Source organism: Schistocerca cancellata, chromosome 6 (genome assembly GCF_023864275.1).
Source record: "Schistocerca cancellata isolate TAMUIC-IGC-003103 chromosome 6, iqSchCanc2.1, whole genome shotgun sequence".
Classification (NCBI taxonomy): domain Eukaryota; kingdom Metazoa; phylum Arthropoda; class Insecta; order Orthoptera; family Acrididae; genus Schistocerca; species Schistocerca cancellata.
Window position 1 is genome coordinate 629414584 of NC_064631.1, and position 26536 is coordinate 629441119.

At 42.5% G+C, this 26536-nt stretch overlaps 1 protein-coding gene across 1 annotated transcript in view; it reads left to right on the forward strand.

Moving 5' to 3' along the window:
• The first annotated feature begins 8085 nt into the window (after nt 1-8085).
• The window catches only part of LOC126088457 (immunoglobulin superfamily member 10-like), a 349239-nt gene continuing 330788 nt past the window's right edge, over nt 8086-26536 (forward strand). The window contains exons 1-2 of the mRNA XM_049906598.1: nt 8086-8095; nt 13802-14211. Of these exons, the coding sequence (XP_049762555.1) occupies nt 8086-8095; nt 13802-14211 (420 nt within the window). The remainder of the gene's footprint in view (nt 8096-13801; nt 14212-26536) is intronic.

Genomic DNA, 26536 nt, shown 5'->3' on the forward strand with positions numbered 1-26536 from the left:
TATGTAATAGTGGAGAGCGTGAGTGTGCTTGCTTGTCGTCCAACATTTGATCACGAAGAAAACAGCACTTTTAAAACAACCAGGTGGTCCTTAGCAAATTTCAGCAATCGTGAAATTGTTGCGAGAAGCTAACGCCCACAAGGTGAGAGCTATACATGGTTGGTGGGGAAATCCTGTAGCCAGCATGCGTCTCGATTTCTCTGGCCACCAGAGGCGTCGCATGGGCGGGGAAATGTTTCTGAAAGTGAATCAACAAAGACGTTGATTTCGGCAGCAGATGGCAGCTCACGATTGCGCACCGAGGGGGGGGGGGGGGCGGATGGGGAAAGGGGTTTGAAGAATCACCATCGGCCCCATGTGGCTCTCAGTGCCTGTCCACGCAAACGAAGGCGGACAACAAGGTGTTTGAACGCACTGGCGATAACGACTGAGCAGCTGCGATATACCGAACTGATGCCACTTGTGGCTAAAGTAAGCCTTCCACTGGCCCATTTGTAGGAGAGCATGAAGTCAGAAGCAATGGGCTCAGTGTGAATGGCAGGGCCGGAGCTAGCAGTGGCAGAGCCTTGGGATGGTGGCTAGCTGATCGATGCACACACTTAAACCATCGTTGCTCCCCATTCGGAGCTGGTGGCTGTCAGACTGCATGCTTCTATATTGAAATTTGGTGGGTTCTTGTTTTTCCGCGGCATCGATTTGTATCACTTAAGCCACAACAGATCTATGGCTAGAACGTGAAGAAATCAGGTCACCTAGCGATCGTGACTCTACCTTTCAGCTTCATCCCACTGGTCCCTTTGCTGGGCCGAGCTGTGTGGTAACTGCTTAACGCATGCTGACAATATCTGCTGAGTCAGCAGATGTATGCATCTGGACATGCCCGATCTGGCCCGCTTCCATTACCTGTAGTGGTTTGTTTATTATATTCAGCCGTACCAGGTAAGTTAGCCGTGGCGAAACACTATATCCAAATGCGTGTACAGCTGTTTTTCAATGAAAAGGGTATTAACCTGTTCACTTCCTTAATACGCATTACGTCGACAGCGGCAGCTTGAGAAGGCAGCATGTACACCTCACCCACAGGCGTTGGCATTGATTCTGTTTTCATTATTACGATAATACCTTTCTACTCATAACGAATCACACTTGCGTCTCACTTACTCTTCCTACTTTTGATATTCCCCTACATTAGTCTATCCAGAAATCTTCATCTTCTTCCCCTTTCTAGCTTGTCGAATGAGTTGTTATTGGCCACATTTGGGTTTTTTGATGAAGACCTCGATAGGGAAGATTTAGAGACGAGCCATAAGCAAAACGTCGATGCAGCGCAATTGAGGGGAAATCGGCCGCTGTGGCCGAGTGGTTCTAGGCACTTCACTCCGGAACCGCACTGCGCCTATGGTAGCGGGTTCGAATCCTGCCTCGGGCATGGATGTGTATGGTGTCCTTAGGTTAGTTAGGTTTAAATAGTTCTAAGTCTAGGGGACTGACGACTTCAGATGTTAAGTTGGTTGGTTGATTGGTTTGGGGAAGGAGACCAGACAGCGAGGTCATCGGTCTCATCGGATGAGGGAAGGACGGGGAAGGAAGTCGGCCGTGCCCTTTGAAATGAACCATCCCGGCATTTGCCTGGAGCGATTTAGGAAAATCACGGAAAACCCAAATCAGGATGGCCGGACGCGGGATTGAACCGTCAGATGTTAAGTCCTTTAGTGCTCAGAGCCATTTGAACCACCTTCCCATTTCAGTTCACTGACTTAGCCTTTGCATTTCGTTTTTCAGGTTTTCTAGCTACTGTGCCACATGCTTATTAAAATACAGACACATGCACACGAACATAATATGGTGATGCGGTTGGCAACGCCTAACAGTGTCTGGCGCAGTTGTTACAGCGGTTACTGTTGCATTAATGGCAGGTTACCTAGATTTACTAGGTGTAGAAGTAGGAAACCGGAATTTGGTTGCAATAATTCCACGCCTGTTGTCAGAAACTGATAAGTAATATTTAATTCAAAATAATCTCTAATGCCATGTACTCATTTTTCCGACCTCTCCGGCAGGTTATGAATGCCACGCCAAAACTCGGTTCTTGTTTTCAAGCGAATCAGTCAGCGAGCCATTTACTTACATATTGAATTGAAGCATTGTTCAGCGAGAGCGTATCCCAGTGACGAAAACAGATGAAAATCGGACAGAGCCAAATCAGGAGAACAAGCCGCATGCCCTAGTATTTTCCACCTGAACGCCTCGATCGTTTCCCTGACTCGTTTTGGTGTGTCTGATGCGGCTTTATCATGGAGAAATAAGACTTTTTGTTCCCTTTTTCGATAGGTTTTCACGTAATGCTCGATTTAAATCGGCCATTTGCTTGTGGTAGCGATCGGAGTTAACGGTTTCACCACGTTCTGGAGCTCCACTAAACACAGAGCATTGTCTTCTTTTAAAAGCGGATTGTTCTTGCAGTGGATGTCAATGGTTGTCCTAGATTCACCCATGATTTATGACGCTTAGGATTCTCAAAATATATCCATTTTTCAGCACCTATCACTATTCGATGGAGAGAAGAATTTATTTAGTACCTGGGGAGCAGCATTTCACAATTGGTCCTTCGATTTGCTTGCTGTCTTTCATTCAGTTCATGCGGAACCCACTTTTTCACTTTCTGTACTTTTCCCATAATAGCTTTCGACCGAAGAGAAACGGCTTTCTGTGTCACATTCAGTTGTTCCCCGAGTTCCTGTTGAGTTTGAGTATCATCTTCATCCAACAGTTCCTCCAACGCGTTGTTTTCGAACTTTTCGTTGGTTTTCCGTGCGCGTCGTCTCTCACGTAAAAATCAGAACTTTTTAATTTTTTTAACCACTCGAAAGACTGTGTTTTCCCAATAGCATATTCGCTGAAAGCTTCGACAAGTGTTTGATATGATTCTGGAGCAGTTTTGTGCTAATGATAACGGAAAACGAATGCTGTCCACAAAACGTAGTTTGTAGGCACAAAATTCTACTTGTTAACGGGTTTGGAACAGATACCGATATAAAGAACTTGCGTTACTGTTTGTTGACATTCGTCGTCAGCCGTTATAGGAAGCAGATGGCGTTGCAGACGGGCCCGACACTGACGGGTAGCACCATCTATAGGAAAATTCCGGTTTCATACTTCTACTCGTCCTAAGTGAGCTTGAACGTGATGTTATAGTCGGAACACGAGAAATGGGACACAGCATCTCCGAGGTAACGAGGACGTGGGGATTTCACGAGTTTACCGTGAATATCAGGAATTCTGAAGAACATCTAATCTGCAACATCGCTGCCGCCTGAAAAAGATCCCGCAAGAACGGGGCCAACGACGAATGAAAATCGTTCAGTGTGACAGAAATGTAACCCATCCGCCAATTTCTGCAGATTTCAAAGCAGGGCCATATACAAGTGTCAGCTTGTGAACCATTCAACATAACATCAATATTGGCTTTGGGAGCTTAAGGCCCACACATATACCATTGATGACTGCACGAAACAAAGCTTTACGCCTCGTCTGGGCCCATCAGCACCGACATGGGACTGTTGATGAATGGAAACATGTTGTCTGGTCTCGGTTGAAATTGTATCGAGTGTGTACGAATACGGAGACAACCTCATTAATCCATGGAACCTGAATTTCAGTACGGGAGTGTTGAAGCTGGTGGAGGATCTTTAATGGAGTGGGGCGTGTGCAGTTTGATTGATATGGAACCCCTGATAAGTCTAGATACGACTCTGACAGATGACAAGTACGTGAGAATTCTGTCTGTCCATCTGCATCCATTCATGTCCATTGTACATTCCGACGGACTTGGGCAATTCCAGCAGAACAATGCGACAACCCATACCTTCAGAATTGCTACAGAGTAGCTCCAGGAATACTCTTCTGAGTTTAAACACTTCCGCTCGCCACCAAACTCCCCAAACATGAACATAATTGAGCGTATCTGGGATGCCTTGCAATGTGCTGTTCAGAAGGGATCACCACCTCCCTCGTACTCTTACGGATTTATGGACAGCCCTGCAAGATTCAGCACTACTTCAGACATTAGTTGAGTCCATGCCACGTCATGCTGCGGTACTTCAGCGTGCTCGCGAGGGCCCTACACGGTATCACGCAGGTGGACCAATTTCATTGAATTTCCAGTGTATTTAACCATCGATTGATGTTGAAAGGTCTTTCCTTGGAGCCAGTACCGGCTGGAATATGAAGCACAACACGTGCCACATGATGAACTTTAGGGAGTTTGCATTTAGGTAACCCAAAACATTGTCGTTACATTCAAAATTACACTAACACGGTTTAATATGAACGACTTATTCCACATATCTTCCACTTGTATCTTCTCCTCGCGGGTCTAAAATTTCTAAAAGGAATAAATTATATTTAGAACAAAAAACTCGCCATTCAGTTTTATGAGATGAAACTTACGGGAACATTGATAAGGCACAGGGAGGGATTAATTTCCGTATCGCTTGCAGTTGTGGAGACTAAAAGCTTCAGGAGAAGAGCTCTGAATATATCAAATAAATTAGTACTTTGGACGTTCAGATGAGGCACAGGAGAAGAATCCGTGATGGGTCCCGAGGAATTACTGAAAACTGATGTCTCCTCATTGAAAAACACACTTCAGTTTTCTGGGATAAAGCCAACCGAAAGCTTCTAATTGAAAATAGCAACGTTTTTAAAGCATTCCAAATCTACCTCTGTTCTCCGAAAGTCGCCTCAAGATGTATGATGGAGGGTCTTTTCTCTTTCCTTTCCTATTCCATTCATCAAGGCACGTGGGAAGAACGATTTTTCGCATATGATTGGCGGCGAAGATACATATGACGTCTAAGTTGTTAGATTTTCTCATTTCGCAAGGCGTACATGGAAGGATGTAATGGATTTCAAGACTTCTTCTAATTTGCTCGGTTAGAATTACAGTTGTAAGCCACTCCGTATAACAAGCCCTGTATCATTTGCCGCTGCAGTATCTTAACATCTCCGTAGCACTCACGCTTACTAATCGAACCCGGTTCTGCACTCTAGGCTCTTCGTTTGATCTCCTGTATTTCTTCTGGTGATACTACTTGTAAGGGTCGAAGACGACTCAACAGTACACAAGAATCAGTCTAAGAAGATCTTTTGAAGCCCGTTTTCCGTGGGTTAGTTAAATTTTCTTGATTATCCCAACGAATTTTTCTTAAAATTTTTTCCAGGTTAAGAGCAACGTGTTTTCAGTGTCCTACGATGTCTTGAATCCAGTCACAAATCTAGACAGACACTCTTTAGCTCCGGTTTACTGAACGGAAATGTGGAACTGTGTCTAATGCCTTCCGGAATTCTAAGAATACGAAATCAACTTGGGTGTCACTGTCTACCGCACTGGATCTTACTGACAAATAGAGTGAGATGAGTTTCTCTTGATCTGTTTGCGTAATGCATGTTGCTTTTTATTGTTTTAACATCAGTGTGTAACCATCAACAATGGTCCATAATTATCGAACAGATTAACGTCAGTAGTCCGATCATGAGCAAATGTCCGAATAACCTTCAAAGCGGCAGCAACCTACGATGTTTTCAAATGTAGGTACCGCTTCTTACTCTAGCGACCTACAATAAACGAGTGACAGGAGGGGAACAAGTTATTTCACGTAACCTCTGTAGAATCCCAGGTAGTATCTCATCTATGTGGCTTTCTACTTTCAATTATTTGTTTTCCTATTCCGCGACAGCTTATCTCATTGTAAAATAGTTTCACAGACTTTCGGACTTCTACTGTGACCATAGTACCCACTGAAAACCGAGGTAAGACGGTGCAAACTATCTTAGACCCTACCTAAGCTTATGAGCTACTGTCTATCGTTTCCCCAGATCACAAACAAGTGAGTTAAGTATATGGGAGTATACTGGCGGCATCACATGCATGCGTTTAATTCCGCAATGCAGTTTTTATGTTTTCACGATATAATCCACGTTGACTTGGGACAACGTTCATCTATCCCTTTCGGCTCTCTAATCCAGAAAATTTAATCAAGACAATGGGACATCCCGAAACCCATGGAAGTAGTGCCGGTACCTATTAGAAAGGGCGGAAACCGACCTCTTCTCTCTTGCTGGCAATATGAAACACGACGTGACCTGAACACAAAATCAGTGACATTGGCGTACCTGTCAAAATAATACGCCGACGCATTGCATGTTACTCTGAAAGTAAGCCGATATTATAGAATTCTGTATGTCTGATTTCTCAGAAGTTATAGTGATTACCCGAGCTCCTACGTAAATTACGTTTTGAACAAAAAACTCGACATTCAGTTTTATGTGTTTTCCCTCTTATCTAATATTTATTCTAGTTCAGTCTACTGATACACTCGCTTCGTGATTCGAGCGAGCCTTACTGTCCTGCTCCACAGGATTCGAGATTTTATATATATATATATATATATATATATATATATATATATATCGCTTTGTTCCTAATTTCTTTATTCATAGGCACGGACCGTTTCACAGCATTTTAGCTGCAACATCAGTTGCAATAAAATCAAGCCATGTTCCGATCGAGAAGAGAGACTGGGATGACCCAGCGTTCACAGGCAGTTATTTTCGCTAAGTACGTGACGTCAAACAGAAAATAACATAGAACACTCCCGTAATACCGTGAGTAACAGCATCCCGGAAGCTAATGGGGTCCCCATGTACTGAAATAGTGATCAAAGCACTGACTGTATTGATCATCTACTGGATAATGTGAAATCTGAGCGGATAACGGTCGCTCATTTGCCCACAGCCAGCGCGGGCACTGGATTTGGTTCTTACAGCCTGCGTGTCAAGAATTATATATATTTCACTGAAAATACTCATACGAACGCATTCCACTGCGTGGGTTCCAAATCTGATATTCGTCTTCCTTATCCCTAGCATTCTTCTTCTACTAATTGAAAACGACTGGTGGGCTACGCAGTAGAAGCAAACGAAGCGTGAAGTACTGAAAGCATGCAGAGCCCTTGATTGCATTTGATACATCATCTGCGATAAAATTCACAATTTTAATAATGCAACGTCGCAGGCTATTATTAAGTTATTTTTTAAAAAAATTGCACGTTATGAATATATTTGCAAGAATAGTTACATCACACGGAAATTTAGTACTCATAAAACCCAAATCAGAGGCTTTAGCTTGTAAATACCTTAACCAGCGCGTATAATGTCATTCATAACCTGTTTAAAATGTTACTCTGCTTTCTGTCAATATTGTCGAAAGTAGTACCAATTTTTTTATTATTACTGTTGCTGCGTACGAGGCAATGTACTAGACACTAGTAGTTCCGCACGAAATATTCACTAACATTTATTGCAGCTGTCGTCAATATTCTGTTCCTATTCATATGAATGTTAGCAAATTCGACCCACAGTACTCGAAAACAGTTTCGTTCATACATTATAATCTTTGTTCGGCACCACGAAAAATGTATGGATGATGTGGATTGTAGGATATTTTCATTTTACCGACAGGCAATTGATTTGAACGCACTGCTATATAGGGTGGTCAATTGATAGTGACCGGGCCAAATATCTCACGAAATTAGCATCAAACGAAAAAACGACAAAGAACGAAACTCGTCTAGCTTGAAGGGGGAAACCAGATGGCGCTATGGTTGGTCCGCTAGATGGCGCTGCCATAGGCAAACGGATATCAACTGCGTTTTCTTTCTTTTTTTTATAGGAACCCCCATTTTTTATAATTGATCTCTATTTCCAGGTTCCTAAACTCTCGCAACCGAGGTGACGGAAACCTTTTTCTGATGTGTGTAAAATAATAACTTATCATACGGTAGTTCTAAATATTTGTAGTTAATGTCTTTCTTTAAATTTGTAACCTTCTTTCTTATAGATTTTTAAGTCTATGAGACCGCCTACGTCAGAAACTTCCGTCCCAGCTGGGTCCCCAATATCTAGGCAGTGACAAAGGCTTAAAACCTTCTCTCATGTAGTCATGCTTCTCTCTTGAAGTCCCAAAATATTGTCTGTTTTTCTTGTTAGAAATAACTGGATCCAGATCACTTACTGTATGCAGTGATGAGAGGAAGTACGTATCTGCACTTGCATAGTAAATATTTTTCCACTCCTCGATTATTTGCACTTGACAGACTATGATCGTCTTCATATTATCAGTCAGGCGTTTCAGATGGAAAGACGTGACGCATAACTGTTCCTCGTTTAGCACAGTAACGAGTGGAAGAATTCAAACTTCCAGAGTGTCAGAAGAGGTTGCAGATTTGATTATTTCGCCCAATTTCTGTACATTTCCCCAAACTGCGTTTTTTTTGTTTTGTTTTGTTTAGTAGTTAGACGACGTGCCTTAGACAACAGCGGATACAAATTCATCATCACATCGTTTTACGTGCAAAGTGAACCAGATTGATATTATTCGTTGGATGAATAAAACATTTATGAGTGTAATGATAAAGTCCGTAAATGTAAAATTTTCGGAAGACTATGTGCGCCACTCACAATTCGTACGAAATCGACAACTGGGTTTATCAGAGAGGAATTCTACAAATTACGACTGAAGTAACCGCAGAGGAGTTCCGACTGAAGCAAATGCTTGCCCAAACACTTGAAGAAGATGTGCTTATCAGCATGCTGAAGCCAACGGCCTCGCCGCAGTGGTAACACCGGTCCCCGTCAGATCACCGAAGTTAAGCGCTTGTCCGCTGGGCTACCTATCATGTGGACCATCCGGTCTGCCGAGAGCTGTTAGCAAGCGGGGTCATTCAGGCACTGTGAGACAAATTGAGAACCATTTGATTCAGAAGGGCCGACGGCTGTGGCCGAGCGGTTCTAGGTGCTTCAGTTCGGAACAACGCAGCTGCTGCGGTCGCAGGTTCGAATCCTGCCTCGAGCTTGGATGTGTGTGATGTCCTTAGGTTAATTAGGTTAAGTAGTTATAAGTATAGGGACTGTTGACCTCAGATATTAAGTCCCATAGTGCATAGAGCCATTTGAACCATTGATTGAGAAGTAGCGGCTCCAGTCTCGTAAACTGATATACGGCCGGGAGAGCGGTGTGTTGATAGCATGCCCCTGCATATGAGCATCCAGTGCCGTCTATGGGCTAAGGAGGACATGGCTACCGAACCTTCATGGCCTGTTAGAAAGCTTTGTAAGTAACAGCCGCTGCGGCACTTTAGTTACAAAATAAAGAATAAACCCACAGATAGATGTGAACTGAAACGCGTATTGGGAATGAATCAAACCTTAGACTGCCATCGAAGCAAAATACTATCAACGAACCAGAGTACACTCCAGAAGGTTGAGTTACTCACAGAAAAATCAGAGAGTGGGCTCCCTTCTTCATAGAATTTGCATTAGTTCCTTTGGGTCTGGGATATATTCCTTGCGATTTGAAAAGAGCAGAGGTCAGACCCATCAACACAAATAAAACCGAAAGTGACCAACAAGCTACCGACTTATACGTCACATTTACTTGTGAGAGAATATTCGAATATACTCATAGTTCAAACACTATGTATAATGTGAAACAAACAACTTTCGCCATGAAAATCACTATAGGTTTTTGAAACATAAATCATATGAAACTCAGACGAGCACGCAGCACCCATACTAATATCAGTACTACAGCACAAGGCATCAGGTTGGTGTAATGTTTCTCGGCTACCGAAAAGTTTTCGATGCAGTACACACGATACATTGTGAAGAAATCTGTATCCAGGTTTGCGACTAGACCAATAGTTACTGACAGGTAGGACGCACATCGTTGTTATGGACGGCGGTTCTTCTACAGACACTGAAGTGATGTCAGTTGTTTCCCAGCACTGGCGTCCTTAGCGACGGATGCGTTGCTTGGACATGGTCACTAATGCATGCAGCACAACAGATCAAGTTTGGACCACTAGCTTTTCTGAATCAGCCTCTGTGATTTCCTTGCTGTTACTTTTATTTATCACACAATATACGTTTATCCTACTAACATCTTTATTCAAAAATTTAGAGTATTGCAGATGCACAAGATGTGTTAGCACAATTTTTTTGAAATATAATTTGGTCTCCTTACTTTATATTTGCTGTATTGATGTCACAGACAGTACAGTTATTCGAATTTCTTTCTGAACCATGTGCTATTCGCCAGTGTTTTGCCTCCAGGTTCTGTCAACCCCAGAGAGCTAAGAATAGCTTGTGGGTTGTATCATTGATGTATCTATTGCTCTAAGTAATCTATAACAATTTGCAGTATCGAGATTGTTAATTTCAAAATGCAGAGTTAAATACATCATTGTTCAACAGCCGCGCGGAGTGGCCTTACGATTTGATACGCCATGTCACGGATTGCGTGGCCCTTTCTGCCGAAGGTTCGAGTCCTGTCTTGGGCATGGGTGTGTGTGTTGTTCTTAGGATAAGTTAGTTTAAGTAGTGTGTAAGTCTAGGGACCGATGAACTCAGCAGTTTGGTGGCTTAGAAATTCACACAAAATTGAACACCTGATATTTGTCCAACACAGGAATTACATGAAACTCATCAGATGTGGTTGGCGATAATGTAGAACGTTGAAATTATTAGCAATGTCGCGTAAAGTTGCTTCGGAGATTCCAATAGTAGATCCCCTTACGAACCCTTTCTAACCCAAATACCAAGGTATTGGTAACAGTTGATAATTTTACTTTACATCGGTTGTACATAGAACCTAATTATGAAGAAATTATTAATTTTATGATCACTTTCCTATTTTGTTTGTTGGTGTTTCTGTCGGTGGGCGATGTATGGCCGAACAGGGTCACATTTAAAACTGTGAACTACGACAGATATTATACACAAAAATCAATGTTCTCCATAGACGGAGGGTAGTTTTCACAAAAACACCATATGAAAGTAAGTCATTAAAGCACATTCACGAGTATGTTATGCACTTGTTTATTTCGTGCGTAACTTACTCGTATTGATTTCAAAACCAAAGTTACACGTTTTGCCCTACGCTAAAACCGTTGCCCAATAACCGTGATGTATTGCCAGAAGAGAGTACATGTGCAAGATTTCTCTCAGACAAGGTTCTGTTCGTATACAGTTAACGGGTGCATCACAATGGTGCAGCCACTGGCCACATACTCCAAATTGGAAGTCCACAGGCCACTACGATTCTTGTTGGTAAACGGTCCCGCGTAAAATATAGATGAATTGCAAACCCATTCAGCCGTCAGGTGGTTCCAACAATTTGACGAAGGGCGCACGGACGTAGATGAACCTCATCTGGAAGTCCAGTAATTTTCAAGTGTTGGGCGATCTGGAGGAACAACCCCGGAGGGGGGATGGAGCTGGAATACATTTTCCAGCAATGAGGACGTTCACAAAGCTGCCATTACATGACTCCATGACCAAGGGGAGGATTTCTACCGTAGAGAATCAGAACGATTAGTAGTACGTACTAATCGTTAATTACAAAGAATTGGTTAAGATGTTAAAAAATAGTGTCACATATCTTAATCGTTTTGAAGTTTAGTGCATCAGTCATTAAAAGTTACTTGGCCCGCCATTATAATGTGTAACTTACAATCTGAAGCACTTCGGACATCCATGCAGAATATCTGTACGAAATATAAACCGCATATGTAGCCGAGAAGATTAGTGTTTAACACCTCGTCGACAAGGAGGTCATTAGAGACGGAGGACAAGCTCGGATTAGGGAAGGATGGAGAAGGAAAGCTTCCCTTTCGAAAGAACCATCTCGGCCATTGCCTTAAGTCATTTTAGCGAAATCATGGAAAACCTAAATCAGGATGGTTGTTTGAACCGTCGCCCTCCGAATGTGAGTCAAATGTGCTAACCACTGTACTACCCCGTTCGGTACGAATGTGGCACCAGCATACGTAGCACCAGCACTGCATAAATAAGACGGAGCCTATCGCCAACCAATCCCCTCCCCCCCCCCCCTCCCCTACGCACACCTTGCACTCCTTATACAGCTCGAATCAAGGCGTCCCCACATTAAGGGAACATTGTACGTGAAATTCATTGAAATCTGGCATTTACTGTTTTCTACTCCATAATGTACTTGGAACTTTCCTGAACATTTTGGAATATAGTACATTAAAATCAGACAAGTGTGAGACCTTCAAATAATGTTTTGAACGTTGACGTGTAACTATCCAATTTCTCGGTTACGCATGTACTCCACAGTTCAGCAGTCATATCTTGGGAACTACAAAGGCCGTGAATTGCTTTGTTTTATCTCTCCGCAAATAAGGTACTTTGTCTCAAAACTGTTCTATCTCCTTTTCGTCCCTTCATCATAGTTAACAAAGACGAGCTTTCGTTTTGGTACCGTCTGTGAAGTCTTCTCTTTACTTGCTCTATTAGAATCAGTAACTCGTTTCTCTCTTTTGAGTTATTTTTTTCTCTTAGTTTTGTTGTCGTCTGAATGGCATGGATATCAATACATCACTTCTTTCTCCTCTTCTTCTCCTTTATAGGCTATAAAACCTATTTACAGAGATTAGACAAATCCTGAGCTACTAAAGAATTGTTTACATGGGAAGACCCAAAATGTGAATGAGACCTTCGACAATGTTGTGTGGTGGCGTGTGCCTAAAAATGTATCTGTTGGCCTTATGACTCTAAAGTTATCAGTTTCTGATGCTGTAATAACTTTTAATGGTGGGAAATATGAAAGACTTAAGGTCCTAGGTTCAAATGGCTCTGAGCACTATGGGACTCAACTGCTGAGGTCATTAGTCCCCTAGAACTTAGAACTACTTAAACCTAACTAACCTAAGGACATCACAAACATCCATGCCCGAGGCAGGATTCGAATAAGGTCCTAGGGAAGCTAAAGGAACACAGCTAAAGGACTCTGGGAAATGGATGAGCTTCGTGTACAGTCAGCAGTCCAGCAAATGACAAAAGAAGCAAGAAAGAAAAGGAGGTAGTAAGCAGTGGGCTGTTGTGACACTGAAGAAGACACAGACTATGGGCCAGGGCAATTCTAGTGTATTTAAGATGCAGAAATGTAAGTTTGTATAGAATTTGCAATGAAAAAATTTTAAACCTCAATGTCTCTGAACTACATGTTTTGCAATAAATAACCCGTTTTCTAAAAAAGTACGGATGGTAGAGACTTGGTATTTTCATAGCATGCCAAGTGTGAGATTCAACACACATGGAAATAGAATAATTAAAATATCCTTAGTTGGTTTGTTTTTATCTTCATTTATTTACAAATTTCTGTAAAAAATTGAGTGTTAAAAAAAAAGATAACATGCCCCACAATACAATTTTATTAATATAATAGATCAGTGTATGTAGGAAGGTACATTCAATAACTATGGAAAACTGTAAATTGCCGTCTTAAAATGTTTTCAAGACAGTGTTTCACAAAATTCCATTTAACATTCGAGGCATACGCCCCCAACGCCACAACGGCCCACGTTATTCAGTTCAATTGTTCAGTTTGACGGAGAGTGAGAGAGAGGGAGAGAGAGAGAGAGAGATCGTGATCGTCCAATCAACATTTATCCGTGACAAGGAAATGTTCAGTGAATACTATCAATGATATAAAAAGGCAGCTCACACTGCAATCAAAATCAGTGTAAAAGAGGATAGAAGTTCAATTGCGGTACTGTAGTACACACTGTGAAAACTACACACAATTTCCCAATTAAACATCATCTGTAAAAGTTTTTCTCGTAACTGAAATGTTAATGTAAACTGTTTGAATCTCTGTCACAGCTCTAATGTTCCGTGACGTATGGACTTCTGTTCCACCTGCCATCTTTCTCCACAGGTTGGCACAGCCACTACCACAGCAACCACCTGCACCACCCGGACCACCAGCACCACCATCGCCACAAACAGCACGAGCACCATTACGGCCACTTCCAGCCGCCTGTGCCGGACGGCATCAGTCACCGCCTCCACACTGGGGACAGCGACGGGGGCGGCGACGGAGGCGGAGGTGGAGGCGGAGAGCTCGTTAAGAGCAAGCAGTGGTGGCCGCCGGACAACGCCATCGTGCTGCCAGCACCACGCACGGCCGTTGAATCTCCGACAGACGACAAGGACGGCGGATCCGGCGGGGGCGGGAGCGGGGGCGGTGGAGCCGTGTTCCTCTCGGAGAACTGCACGGTGGTGCTGGCGCAGACTGGCACCACGCCGCGACTCCACTGCGAAGTCGCCGACGTCGGTGAGAGCGTCGTAAGTAACCCCCAGTTCACATAGTCAACTAGCCATACGGAGCTTTCTTACTACTGTGCCAATGACAAGAAACGTACATTCTTATTCTGACGCTTCAAGCTGGATGAGCATTTCATCGATTGTATACAATGCCTGATATTTAGCGAATTCTCAGCAGACACGGAGGTGCATGCATAATAGAAACTCGAAGGAGGCATAATAAGAACTTGCGTGGTCACAACATATCTGAAAGATTTACAAGATTGAGTAGTGGTATTAGACTGTTTTATGACGATTGTGCAGTATGTAGGAATGGATATCCTTTCGGACAATCGTAACAAATACGTCGATATATGAAATACAGTATTTTTAACATACAAAAAGAACACGAAAATATACGATGACAAGATAAGTGACGCACATCTCGAGCATTTCACAGTGTTTAAATGCTTACCGATAAAAATGAGCTTCGATGTGAAATGAGACGAAAACAGAAAGCCAGTAACAGGGAAGGTGAATGAGACACTTGGGTTTGTCAAAGTGGTTCTGCGAAAGTGCAGGGCATCTGTTAAAAGAACAGTTCTCAATTTCCTCATGCGATCATTTTTGTTATTCTAGAATTAGGTGCATTCATCAAAAACGCATGACAATAGACATCGAAGGAATTCAGAGCTATGCTGCTAGTTACATAATAGGCCGTTGAATCCCATAAAAATAGGTGTGTAATAGAATCTAGAAGAAAATACCTTCGTAAAATGGGAATCATCAAAAGAAATGCGATATTTTCCGTGTTGGCTCCATTCAGAGAACCTGCTCCGTGGAAGATGGTGCGCCTGCGACAATGCTCGTTCCTCCATCGTAAATCTCGCTTCCGTATCATAAGAGTAAAGTGAGACTGCGGCATATTGACAGACATCGTTCCCTCGCTTAATAAGCAAATACGGGGTATTCAAGACGTCTTTCCGCAGTGCCGTATAATTGTTAGCGGCGCGTGCCTTATGCGACAGTGAATATACCGAAATGAAACTCAGTGAAATACAAGTAATTAATTTATTTAATATTCATTTTCACTACAAATTTTCACATTACATATTGAAAGCGTCCCCCCTGCTGTTGAATACGCAATTCAATTCAGCTAATCATGTTTCCAAACACAAGCTGCAACATTTCTTCTGTAACAGAAGTAGTGAAAGTGGATATTACAGTTTTCAATTTATTGATGGCTTTTGGACGGTTTTAATAGAGACTTGCTTTCACTGCAGCCCAGAAGAAAAAGTCAGTTGGTGTTAAGTCAGGCGATCGTGTAGGCCAAAGTCCCCGTGAAATAATGCGATTACCAGAAACATTAGCAAGTAGTGACATTGAAACTTGAGCTGTATGAGCGGTTGCACCATCTTTCTGAAAATAACCGTTCAGTATTTCATTTAACACAAGTTCTCCTATGAATGGGTAAAGAATATCACTGCAGTATCGTTGTGCGTTTATGGCTTCGTTGAAAAACCCAGGCAGGCGAACAATCATACGGCACAAGCGGCTAACAAACATACGGCACTGCGGAGACTTTTTTTGAACACCCCGTAGAATAGGACGATAAATTACTCTTATAAGTACGACCACGCTATGTCCGAAAGATACAGCAAGCGGAGTCCGCAGCTGCGATGTATATAATGTAAACTGAAACTAGGGATAAAGGAGAGGAAAGGAAATATTGACGCCAGCTGCATCGGAATTTTATGCTTAATCTGCCGCGACGAGTGAGAGTTTTTGCAGGATCGGAATTCGAACCAGGGATCTCCCGCTTACGAGGCAGTTGCATCAGCCTCATCCCCACCTGGACACAGTGTTTATCGCAAATGTGTGTAGTATCACGGCACGCTCCAGGGCCTACTCACACTCCTACCTACCTGCTGTCACCATCCAAGTCCTCCATGCTCGCTAGATTTAGATTCCGGCTGGAGGTCGAACTTAAATGTGCATCTCTGCCGAAAGTGGTACATTCATTGCCCATGCGTAGTGTTTGTTGACACCTTTTGCATCACAGTATGAGCACAAGCATAGTTTATCGTTAAATCATGATGGAGCCACACTAGGCACACATCCCCTGGTTTTTTTCATTTCTTCTCTTTCTAATTATTGGCTTTCCGTTCGTGTCTATTTAGTCATTTCAATGGAAGGACTGTACGACAGTGTATTGAAGACGATTATCTTCTGAGTTGAAACTACTGTACGAACGTAACGACAACAAAACATTTAATCCTTGAGCGGAGAAAATCTCCAGTATGACCGGTAATCAGAGCTGGGCCCCTACAGTTAGCAACCTGCCGCACTGACCCCGCAGCTAATGAGGCAGACCATTCACTGGGCCCAACTCCTGAGCTGCGTCTCCTCCAACCATGACTCGTAGCCCCACTGCCCAGACTTTTAGGCGACATTGATGTCAGTCACTACAGTTTAGCAAATACTACCTCTGTTTATAATGATAAAATCTCCCTGACATCTAGACAGGCTCTAAATAGTACTCTTATGAATTCGCTACTGTCCGCCACGATAAAATATAAGGTGGACAATTTTTACAGTTACCTTATTCAGATGACGGACTGTTCACAGGAAACAAAGTGATGGGGTGTCCGCCGCCTGAAGCTACGACTTAACTTTTAATTCGAGTACTTTCTGAGTATCCTTGCACCTACTTGTATGCTCTGCAGACAACGCTGCCTGGCGACACTGGGCCAGCCAACCGCGTTCACCTCTTCAGAAGCTACCGTGCCTCATCGCGTTCGGTCACTTCTGATTAAATTCTGTTAGGCTCCCTTGTCAATCAGTAACTTTTCCTACTAATTCTTTGCCTCAGTTATTATGCCTTTGTGTAAATATTTACTTCGTTTAGTTTTCAAATTAAGCGTGCACAGTGTTACGACATTGCATAGCTGTGTCTCATACCGCAAAAATTTTCAATACACCTGAGAGGCACCCACATGCCTTGCTCATACTGTGGCATCAAGCAGTCAGGCCTGCAAGATGAGTGGTCTGCCAAGCGAGTGGATTCATTTTTTATTTATCAAGTAACACGAACTCTAGTACTCACAATTAAGTTAAAAGTTATTCTCCTGCTTGGATATATCGCAACGGAAACGCACATCTGACTATTAGTAATTTACACAACACCGACTGTTCGCTACGCACTGGCAATACCACATTTTCTTTCTTATTTAACGGCTTTTATCAACACGTGGCCATCGCACTGAATATGAATGGCGCACACATTATAAATTCTGGATATCATGACAACATACATTTCGAAGGAAAAGGCCACCAATCTTTTTCTTTTCACTATCTTATTTATTCCGGTAATTCTATAACCTAAACACACAAATTCATTAACCTACAACAATAACACATGAGAAATTCCGCCCAGTTGGCATGGCTTTACATTGGTGATTCTCTATCTTATGGTTTCGTAATTATTTAATGCTACAGTGCACTTTGTGGATAGGATGGTGGATCTTTTTTTATATCTCACACTTCGACTCTCACAACCATCATCACGAAACTTTCCTCCAGACCGAGCGGTACAAAAGGAACATGCATAGCCCACTACCTCTGAAACTACCTTGCTACTCTCCCATGCAAACCACACATACTTACACAACACGCAAAGTAATATTAAGAACATATTCATCACACATGCGAGTCCTCAACTGATACCATGGACGAGTACTTCTCTTTATCCTTTGTCTCATACACTGATTGAGACTCACACAGTACTCACCACGTAGAAGTACTCGTCTCTAATTTCAAGTCCTGCACACGCCATTTCTTAAATATTTGCAACTTATGGTACACATGCTAGTAATTCAGCTTAACTTAAGCACTCGGAAGTATTTCAACTTATTGCTGCACGTGGTTTCATTGTGACTGTTGGTCACTTCCGAAGTTACTACGATCCCATTAATATTACCTGCCTGACATTTAATTCTCCCCACAAAAGTTCGTGAAATAGAGAAATTATTATTCTAAACTACTCTTAAGTATTTCACATGCATACCATGTCTCCATTCGTTTGTCCGCACGGAGCACGCCTAAGACAGGTCTTACCAACACTAGATCCAGCGGCAGAGTGCTGAAACATGGCAGTTCTTCAGGTCATCTCGCACCTCTTTCGAGGTGGGGGAAGACCATGCTACCGTATTGGTCAGCCACATTGCAGGTGCTCAAAGCTCCGATAAGTTTCATCTCTTTGATTCCACCAAAGGTGGCCAAAGGATCGTCTCAAAGATGGTCATATATTCACATTCACTATCTGCAGTTAGCAGACGACCATACATTCATTCATTTCACAGATCTCACCTCACCGGATGTAGGGATTTATTTTGTGGGAGTGCACATGTGATTAATTAAATTAATAAATTGTCATTCTTTCCCACACTGGTATCCGGCTTCGCTGTATTAATTGAAATTGAGTTATTTTTACAAAAAATATGTTGTTCTGACAAGAATAATGAAGTATGTTGTACCTATTTTCAGTGTCGGGCGGTACTGTACCCTTTCACACCGCGTAACGGTTCCCCCTTCGTTGGCAATATTCCATTGAAATTTGACGTCAGTCTGAGCAGCGGTTAGATATATGCAACTTCATTTTGCAGTGTGTACCTGGAGACAGCTCAAAGAAATACTGCTCCATTCGACAAAGAGCATTTTTTTCCCATTGGAAACGAAATGATTTATCAAGGGAAATTTTATGTTCCCATTCGATATAACAGCCCGAAATTAATTTAATGCGATATTCGAATGGCTTAGAAATTGGTAGATGTGATGTACATAGGGTCTACATAGACAAACAAGCGCCGGCCGGTGTGGCCGTGCGGTTCTAGGCACTACAGTCTGGAGCCGAGCGACCGCTAAGGTCGCAGGTTCGAATCCTGCCTCGGGCATGGATGTGCGTGGTGTCCTTAGGTTCGTTAGGTTTAATTAGTTCTAAGTTCTAGGCGACTGATGACCTCAGAAGTTAAGTCGCATACGCTCGGAGCCATTTGAACCATTTTTTTGACAAACAAGTGATTTTAATATCAGAAAAATTAGATTATTTAGACAAGAGGTAGAGCTTTACAAATTGAGCAAGTCAGTAACGTGTTTGTGCACCTGTGACCAATATGCAAGCAGTTATTCCGGTAACTGGTAGAATTGTTGGGACTTCTCCTGACGGATATGATGCCAACGTCTGTCCAACTGGCATAGTACGTCGAGGATATCCTACGCTCCGTTTTGATGCCCTTCATGGCAAGCCATCGTGGGCTTGCAGTATGACCAAGATAACGCCCGCCCGCTTACACACTGATATAATTCCTACTGATTGTCTTCGTGCTTGCAACACCCTAACATGGCCAACAAGGTTGCCAGATCCCTGTCCAGTTGAGAACATTTCGAGCGTTATGCGCAGGGTCATCCCACCAGTTCGAGGTTTTGACGACTTAATATTCCATTTTGACAGAAACTGGAACAATATCGCTCAGGAGTACACCCAACAACTCTACCAATCAATGTCAAGCCAAAAAACTGCTTGCGTAAGGGCGAGAAGTGACCAATGTTTTTTGACTTGCTCTGCTTGTGAAGCACTCGATCTTGAGTGAATCATCTAATTTTTCATTAACTGTAATCATTTGTCTGAACATTATATCTCATGTACCTGTTTCCGTCTCATTCCGAAAATTTGTTCATGTGCGCCTTTTTTATTTTCTGGAGTGCGTGAACAGGGACAGTTACGTTGGAGAAAAAAGCAGCACTCCAATGGTTACCTAGTTGCATTGACTAATGGTGAACGCAAACAGCGCGGTGCAGAGCGGCTTCCAAATAGCTGTTGGCGTAATAGTTATTCCTCCTGCTGTTCTTTAAATGGAAAATCCCACTAGGCTAACTTGGGGACATATTTTGTTTGTATTTGGAAACAAACCCATATTTCCCATTGACACTAGGCGTTACGTGAAAGATCTGATGAAGAGTGTGTGTCTGTGCTGACATCAGCTACGTATTACAAAAACGAAGTGTATGCACACGAGCACCAACAGGTTGCCAATGTTGGAATTCCATCAGCTCTAGCAAAGTGCCTGCACAACTACACAGATTTACAACCATGCATTCAATGTATCGAGGTTACTGCACAGATTCCGTTCGTAGTCAAGCACAACAGCTCAATCTGCAGGATTGGCTAGAACCTTGAGTTACTTTTAAGCTTGTGTTGCTCGCAATTTTTTTGTACTTTTTTCATGTTTTTGCCTATACATGGTTGCGCTGTTGCACTTGACCACAACGGAATCTGTGCAATAGCCTCAATATGTTGATAGTGTAGCTATAGTTCTTGCAGTTGTGAGTGCACTATGCCGGAACTAAGTGAATTCGAACACGGACCAGCTGTTGGTGGTCGTATGGTGTGTGCTTCCGTAACCAAGGTAGCCAAATTGTTTGGTGTTTCGAGATGCACTTTAACGAAAATCCTCATCCGTAAAGTCACAACACGGAAGAGAGTGTTAGCTGTGTGATCATGACAGACGATTATCGAAGAAGACTGTGACGAAACATAAGAAAACAACAGCTGCAAAAGTCACTGCATTACTGAATGTCTCTAGTTTACCTGAGAGCCCGCGGCTCACTCAACGTTGGCTGGAGTGAGGAAGCACGCTTCTGACTTTTGAGCTAATTACAGCTATTGCCGTGGCACACACGTACCGTTTATTTTACATTTTATGCGAGTCTTTTGCCCTTTTGGGCGTTCTGCATTAATGCTGGACCATGGCTCTTTACGTAGTTTGTAGTTTTAGTGTGTTCCGAAGAAGGCGTGGTTATCCGCTCTGAAACCTTGGTCAACATCCGGTTTCTCTTTGCAATCGAGGCGGATTCTTTATAATCATTAAATTATTTACGGTTGCTGACGCGCTGCAGTGTTAAAAGTTTTCAATATCGAGACACATTGACGACAGTTGTTGGCCAGCTTGCCACACGGGATGATAGAAAGGCTTTATGTAACCCTTCCAAACCAATCGAACCAGTACACCCAATAAAGTCAGGGAGGGTGTACTGACATAGGATACATAGGCTCATGCTTTCAAATTCTTTACTAATCTGACCAATTTTTGAAATCACTGCAACAGCATCACACATTTTCTCAACCCGTGAAGTTTTATTCCATCATCTCTCCGTCTCCTGTGTGTTTCGCTATTTTTACCGGGCAGAGTGTGTTAGAATAACTCGAAGTTATCGTTCACTGAATGAACACATCAGTGTGAAGTGAAGCACATGAATGTTTCAGTTCGAGTTCAAACAGGAGCCTTAGTCGACCGCAAATCTAAGCTTAAGAAAAAGCTGTACAACTAATAAGAAACACAGCGGAGTTGCATCCGGTGTTTAACACTCACGGCGTGGGACTGTTATAGAGTGAGGTGACAAAAGTCATGGGATATCTCTTGATTTCGTGTCGGACATCCTTTTGCCCAGAGAAGTGCAGCAATTTGACGTGGCATGGATTCGACAACTCCATGGAAGTCCCATGCAGAAATAGTGAGCCTGCAGTGTCTACACCCTTCCATAGTTGCGAAAGCGATGCCAGTGCATGATTTTGTGAACGCATTGACCTCTCAGTTATGTCACAAATATGGTCTATGGGATTCATGTCGGGCGATCTATGTGGCCAAATCATTGTTCTGAATTGTCCAGAAAGTTCTTCAAGCTAATTGCGAACAATTATGGCCCGGTGACGTGGTGCATTGTAACCCATGAAAATTCCATAGTTCTTTGAGAACTAGAAGTCCATGAATGGTTGCAAATGGTCTCCAGTAAACGAATGTAACCATTCCCTGTTAATGACCAGTTGAGTTGAACCGAAGTACCCAGTCCGTTCCACGTAAACAAAGTCCATACCATTATGGAGCCACCACCAACTTTCACAGTGGCTTGTCGACTTGGTTCTACGGCTACGTTGGGTATTCGACACACTAGAACCCTACCAACAGCTCTTTAGAACTGAAATCGGGACTCATCTGACCAGACCACGGTTCTGTAGTCGGCTAGTGTCCAACCAATATGGTCGGGTGTCCAGGGGAGGCGCTGCTGACGATGTCGCTGCTGTTAGCAAAGACAGTAGTGTCGATCGTCTGCTGCCATAGACCATTGACGCCACATTTCGCTGCCCTGTCCTAACAGATAATTACGTAGTATGTCCCACATTGATATCTGCGTTTATTTCATACAGTGTTCATTGTTGGTCAGCATTGTCAACTCTGCGCAAACGGCGCTGCTCTCAATCGTTAAGCGAAGGCCGTTGGCCCCTGCGCTAACCATGGTGAGTGGTAATGCCTTAAATTTTGTATTCCCTGCACCCTTTTGAGACTCTGGATCACGGAATATTGAATTCCTTAATAATTTCCGGAAACGAAAGCTCCAACTGCTATTCCGCTTTCAACATCCGTTAATTCCCCTCTTGCGGACAAACTCACATCGGACACCAGTTCACATAAAACACCTCAGTACAAATGACAGCTCCGCCAACCCACTACCCTTTTATATCTTCTGTACGCGACATTGCTGCCATCTGTATACATGCATATGTCTATACCATGTCTTTTTTCACCTCAGTGTACAATATCTATGTGTTGGAATGTAGATGACATCTCGAAAGTTACTTCAGTTGAATTTATCAAAGTATTAACTCTGAAGATGCCAAGTGCTACAAAACGGATTAAAATTCTTTTCCTTTCTTAATTAGTGTCAAGTACTTTCTGTAGCGAATCAAATAACAACTAGGAGACAATAAACATAATACGTAATCTCCAGTGATGATATTGTCATGTTCAAATATTACAATACTTTATTTCCATTGTAACAGTACTGTTTTAAGTTAATTTCTTTGTCGTTTTATTACGATTCCCCACTCATCAAATGACTCCATGCACGTCTTAAAATATGTATACATTTCACGTGCATGTGAACATCGTTATAGGACACTGTAGACAATTCAAATTTTCACTTCTCCGTTTTAATGGCGTTACATCTTTAGCGTGTTGTATTTCAGATATAAACAGACAGGTACCCGCGGCCGGTGCCAGTCACATTAAATTTCTTCCACATATGCCGCTGCGTCATTTTAAGAACCACTTAACATTCGAACAAGACTAAGAAAGTCTCTGATGGCAAAATAATAAGAAGAGCTACCATGTTCACCGGGAATCCCAAAACAGAAAATGAAAAACAAGAACAACTCGAAGCGCATTAGCTTTCCAATAGGTGGGATTCTTCCAAAAGGAGGCAGCAAACCAATTTTCCGGAGTGGCCGCAGGATCCACAATGCAGTATGTTTCATTACAGACGTAGTAAAATACATCAACGCTGTAGCTGTAAACGTGATGTATTGGGAAGGTGTTGCTGCCTGTACTGGGGAAACTGAAATGGCTGTTGATAACCGCATGGCAGAGCATGAGCGCTACATCATGGCTGCACACCAGTTAAGCTCAGGCGATTACGAGCATCTTATAACTTTTCAGGAAGCACGAACACAAGCGAGACGGCTGTGGATGCGTGCGCGCATTATAAGACATGCAACTGACATCCCGAGCCAGCCAAAAATCATCAGAGGAACGGCTATAATCTCCCGTCGCTTATGTTGTCAGAAATTGCGGTAAAACAAGCAGAGTTTGAAGGCAGGGCTGCGGTCTCAAATGTCCAATGCCGCGACCGGCTTAACAATCAGCGGCTGCGTAACTGGCACAGTTTCCTGTGACTGCCAGCAGGAAATCACGACCCCCACAAGAAGCTGGTCGCCTACTCGTGATGGGCTACCAATTACCAGGAAGCCCTGTAGCCCACAAACTGCCCGCTATATATCCTTTGCCTCACTCCTAACACGAACGGTGTTATTCTAGGGTCAATAAAGCCTTTAATTGTGACACAGCTCCTCAAATAAACAAATATAGATGGTCCTAAAAACATTCACAACATTCAAGTTTCTACGATGACTGCTAAATCAGCTTCCTTTACTATGCATTCCTCATTTATTTGTTTCCCTAGTCTGGTAGTAACTGTTCTCCTGCGCCACATTTTATCATATAGAATAACAGAACTTTTATTCATTATGTTTCTACAGTACCGAACTCCTTTAACGATGTAGTATGTTAAGTTTTTGATTGTGATTAATTGTTGACATAACTAGCTCACAGAACTGTTGTAGTCGGAAACAGAGAATATAAAACCACTTTACTTCACTGAGACGAATGCGTTTACTCCATTGCACTGTGTTAACTGCAATGAAAATCTATGACACGCTAAAATGTTTTGCTGGGAAGAAACAGGTTCCCGTTTGCATCACCACACGAGAACTATTTTCGTCCCTCATATTCTATACTTCCCCTAAGCTGAGGATATGTATACAGACCCATTTGCGTAGACATAGCTTTAAAATTCGAATCCTAATACGATAATTTTTTTTCTAACTATACACTCATCATCTCCAAGCTATGTGCCAAGTAACATTCAAAAAGCGAACTAATAGGCAGTCTTGCGCAACGAGTTAGTAAGAGTTGTCGTATTCTCAGAATCAATATCCTCTGAGATTCCAAGGAATATCTCTTTGTTCCTTAGTATTTCCGTATCACTCTTCTTTGGGCTTAGATTCTTTCCGACTAGTATCTTAATATTCAGCTTACTCTTCATCATTATCAAATTGTGATCTGAGTTTATACGGGCTCCTGGGTACGCCATACTGCCCAGTATCTGATTTCTGAATCGGTGCCTGAGCATGTTATAAACAAAAGTGAAACCGTCGTATATCTCCCTTCCTTCCTTTAGCGTACTGCCTTTTCTTGCGCTCTTTGATAAAGTATTTGGTTCTACAGGCGGAAATTTGTTTCAGAACTCAGTCTTTCTTCTCTTTCATTCCTATTACCAATTCCATGTTCCTCCGTAGCATTTTTTTTTCTATTTCTTACTGTACAACCGCGTTCTAATACCCCATGACAATTACATTTTCATTTTCCTTTATGTACTGACTACCGGTTAACTGCCCTCGTACAGTTTCTCTATTTCTTCATCTTCTGCTTGCCACGTCGGCATGCATACCTGTTGTCCTCATGAGAACAACCCTGTCACTGAACTGTTCAGAGTAACACACTCTATTCCCTACCTTCTTATTTATAAGGAATACTATTGCTGTTATACTGTTTTATGCCGCGTTAATATTGCTCACCTAATCAGAAATTGTTATGTTCTTTCCTTTCCGCTTCACTGACCCCCACTACATCTAATCCGAGCCACGATCCATAGAACGTTATCTTGTCGTAGATTATTCAATCTTATTGTCATGGTCACGTCCCATTTCTAGGGGCAGTTTCTCATCCTAATGGCAAGTGATTGCCCTCCGCCTCACATAACGTAGCTGTTGGCAGGCTTAGTATGACTTCTTATGCCGGTAGTATTCGGCCGTCATTGCAGATGGTTTGTATTCGAAATTTAAACATTCCCGAGGTCTAACCAGGGAGTGAAAGTCTGTTGATTAGTAGTGAACCTCTCCAACACTTTTCTTTTTTCTTGAGTCATCTGTATTCTGGCTGGTTTGGTGATTCTCGCCACGATTTCCTGTATCCACCTTTATATCTCAGAGTAGCACTTACAATCTTCGTTCTCATATATTTACTGAATGTCTTGCTAACTCTTGCAGTCTCTGTTTTTAACCTCTACTGTTCCCTCTAGTACAATGGAAGTTATTCCTTCACGTCATACCAGATGTTCTATCATACTATCCCCTACATCCATACAGTGCATTCCACATATTCTTTCTTCGCTAAATCTGTGGAAAACCTCCTAATTCCTTACCCTGTGCGTCCACCGTATCTTCAACTTTCTGCTGTACTACCACATAAATGTTTGGAGTTCTTATATTCTAATTTTCCCACAGATTATGTCTCACTACCTTACAATGGTGAGCTCAAAACGTATATTCACAGAAATTTCTTCCGAAAATTGAGAACGATATTTGATGTTACCAGACTTCTTTTGGCCACGGATGCTCCTTTTGCCAGAGCTGGTCTGCTTTTTATGTGCTCCTTATTCCGTTGGTCATAACTTATTTTTCTGCCTCGGTACCAGAATTCCTTAACTTTGTCTGTGTCGCTGTCACCAACTCTTTTGTTAAGTTTTTGGCTGTTCTCATTTCTGCTGCTTCCCATTACTATCGTCTTTCTTCGTTTTACACGCAGTAAATATTCTCTACTCATTAGAGTGTAACTCTCCTTATGCCTCACTGAGAATAGCAGTGCATCAGCGAATCTTATCATTGATGTGCTTTCGCCCTAAATTTTAATCCCACTCT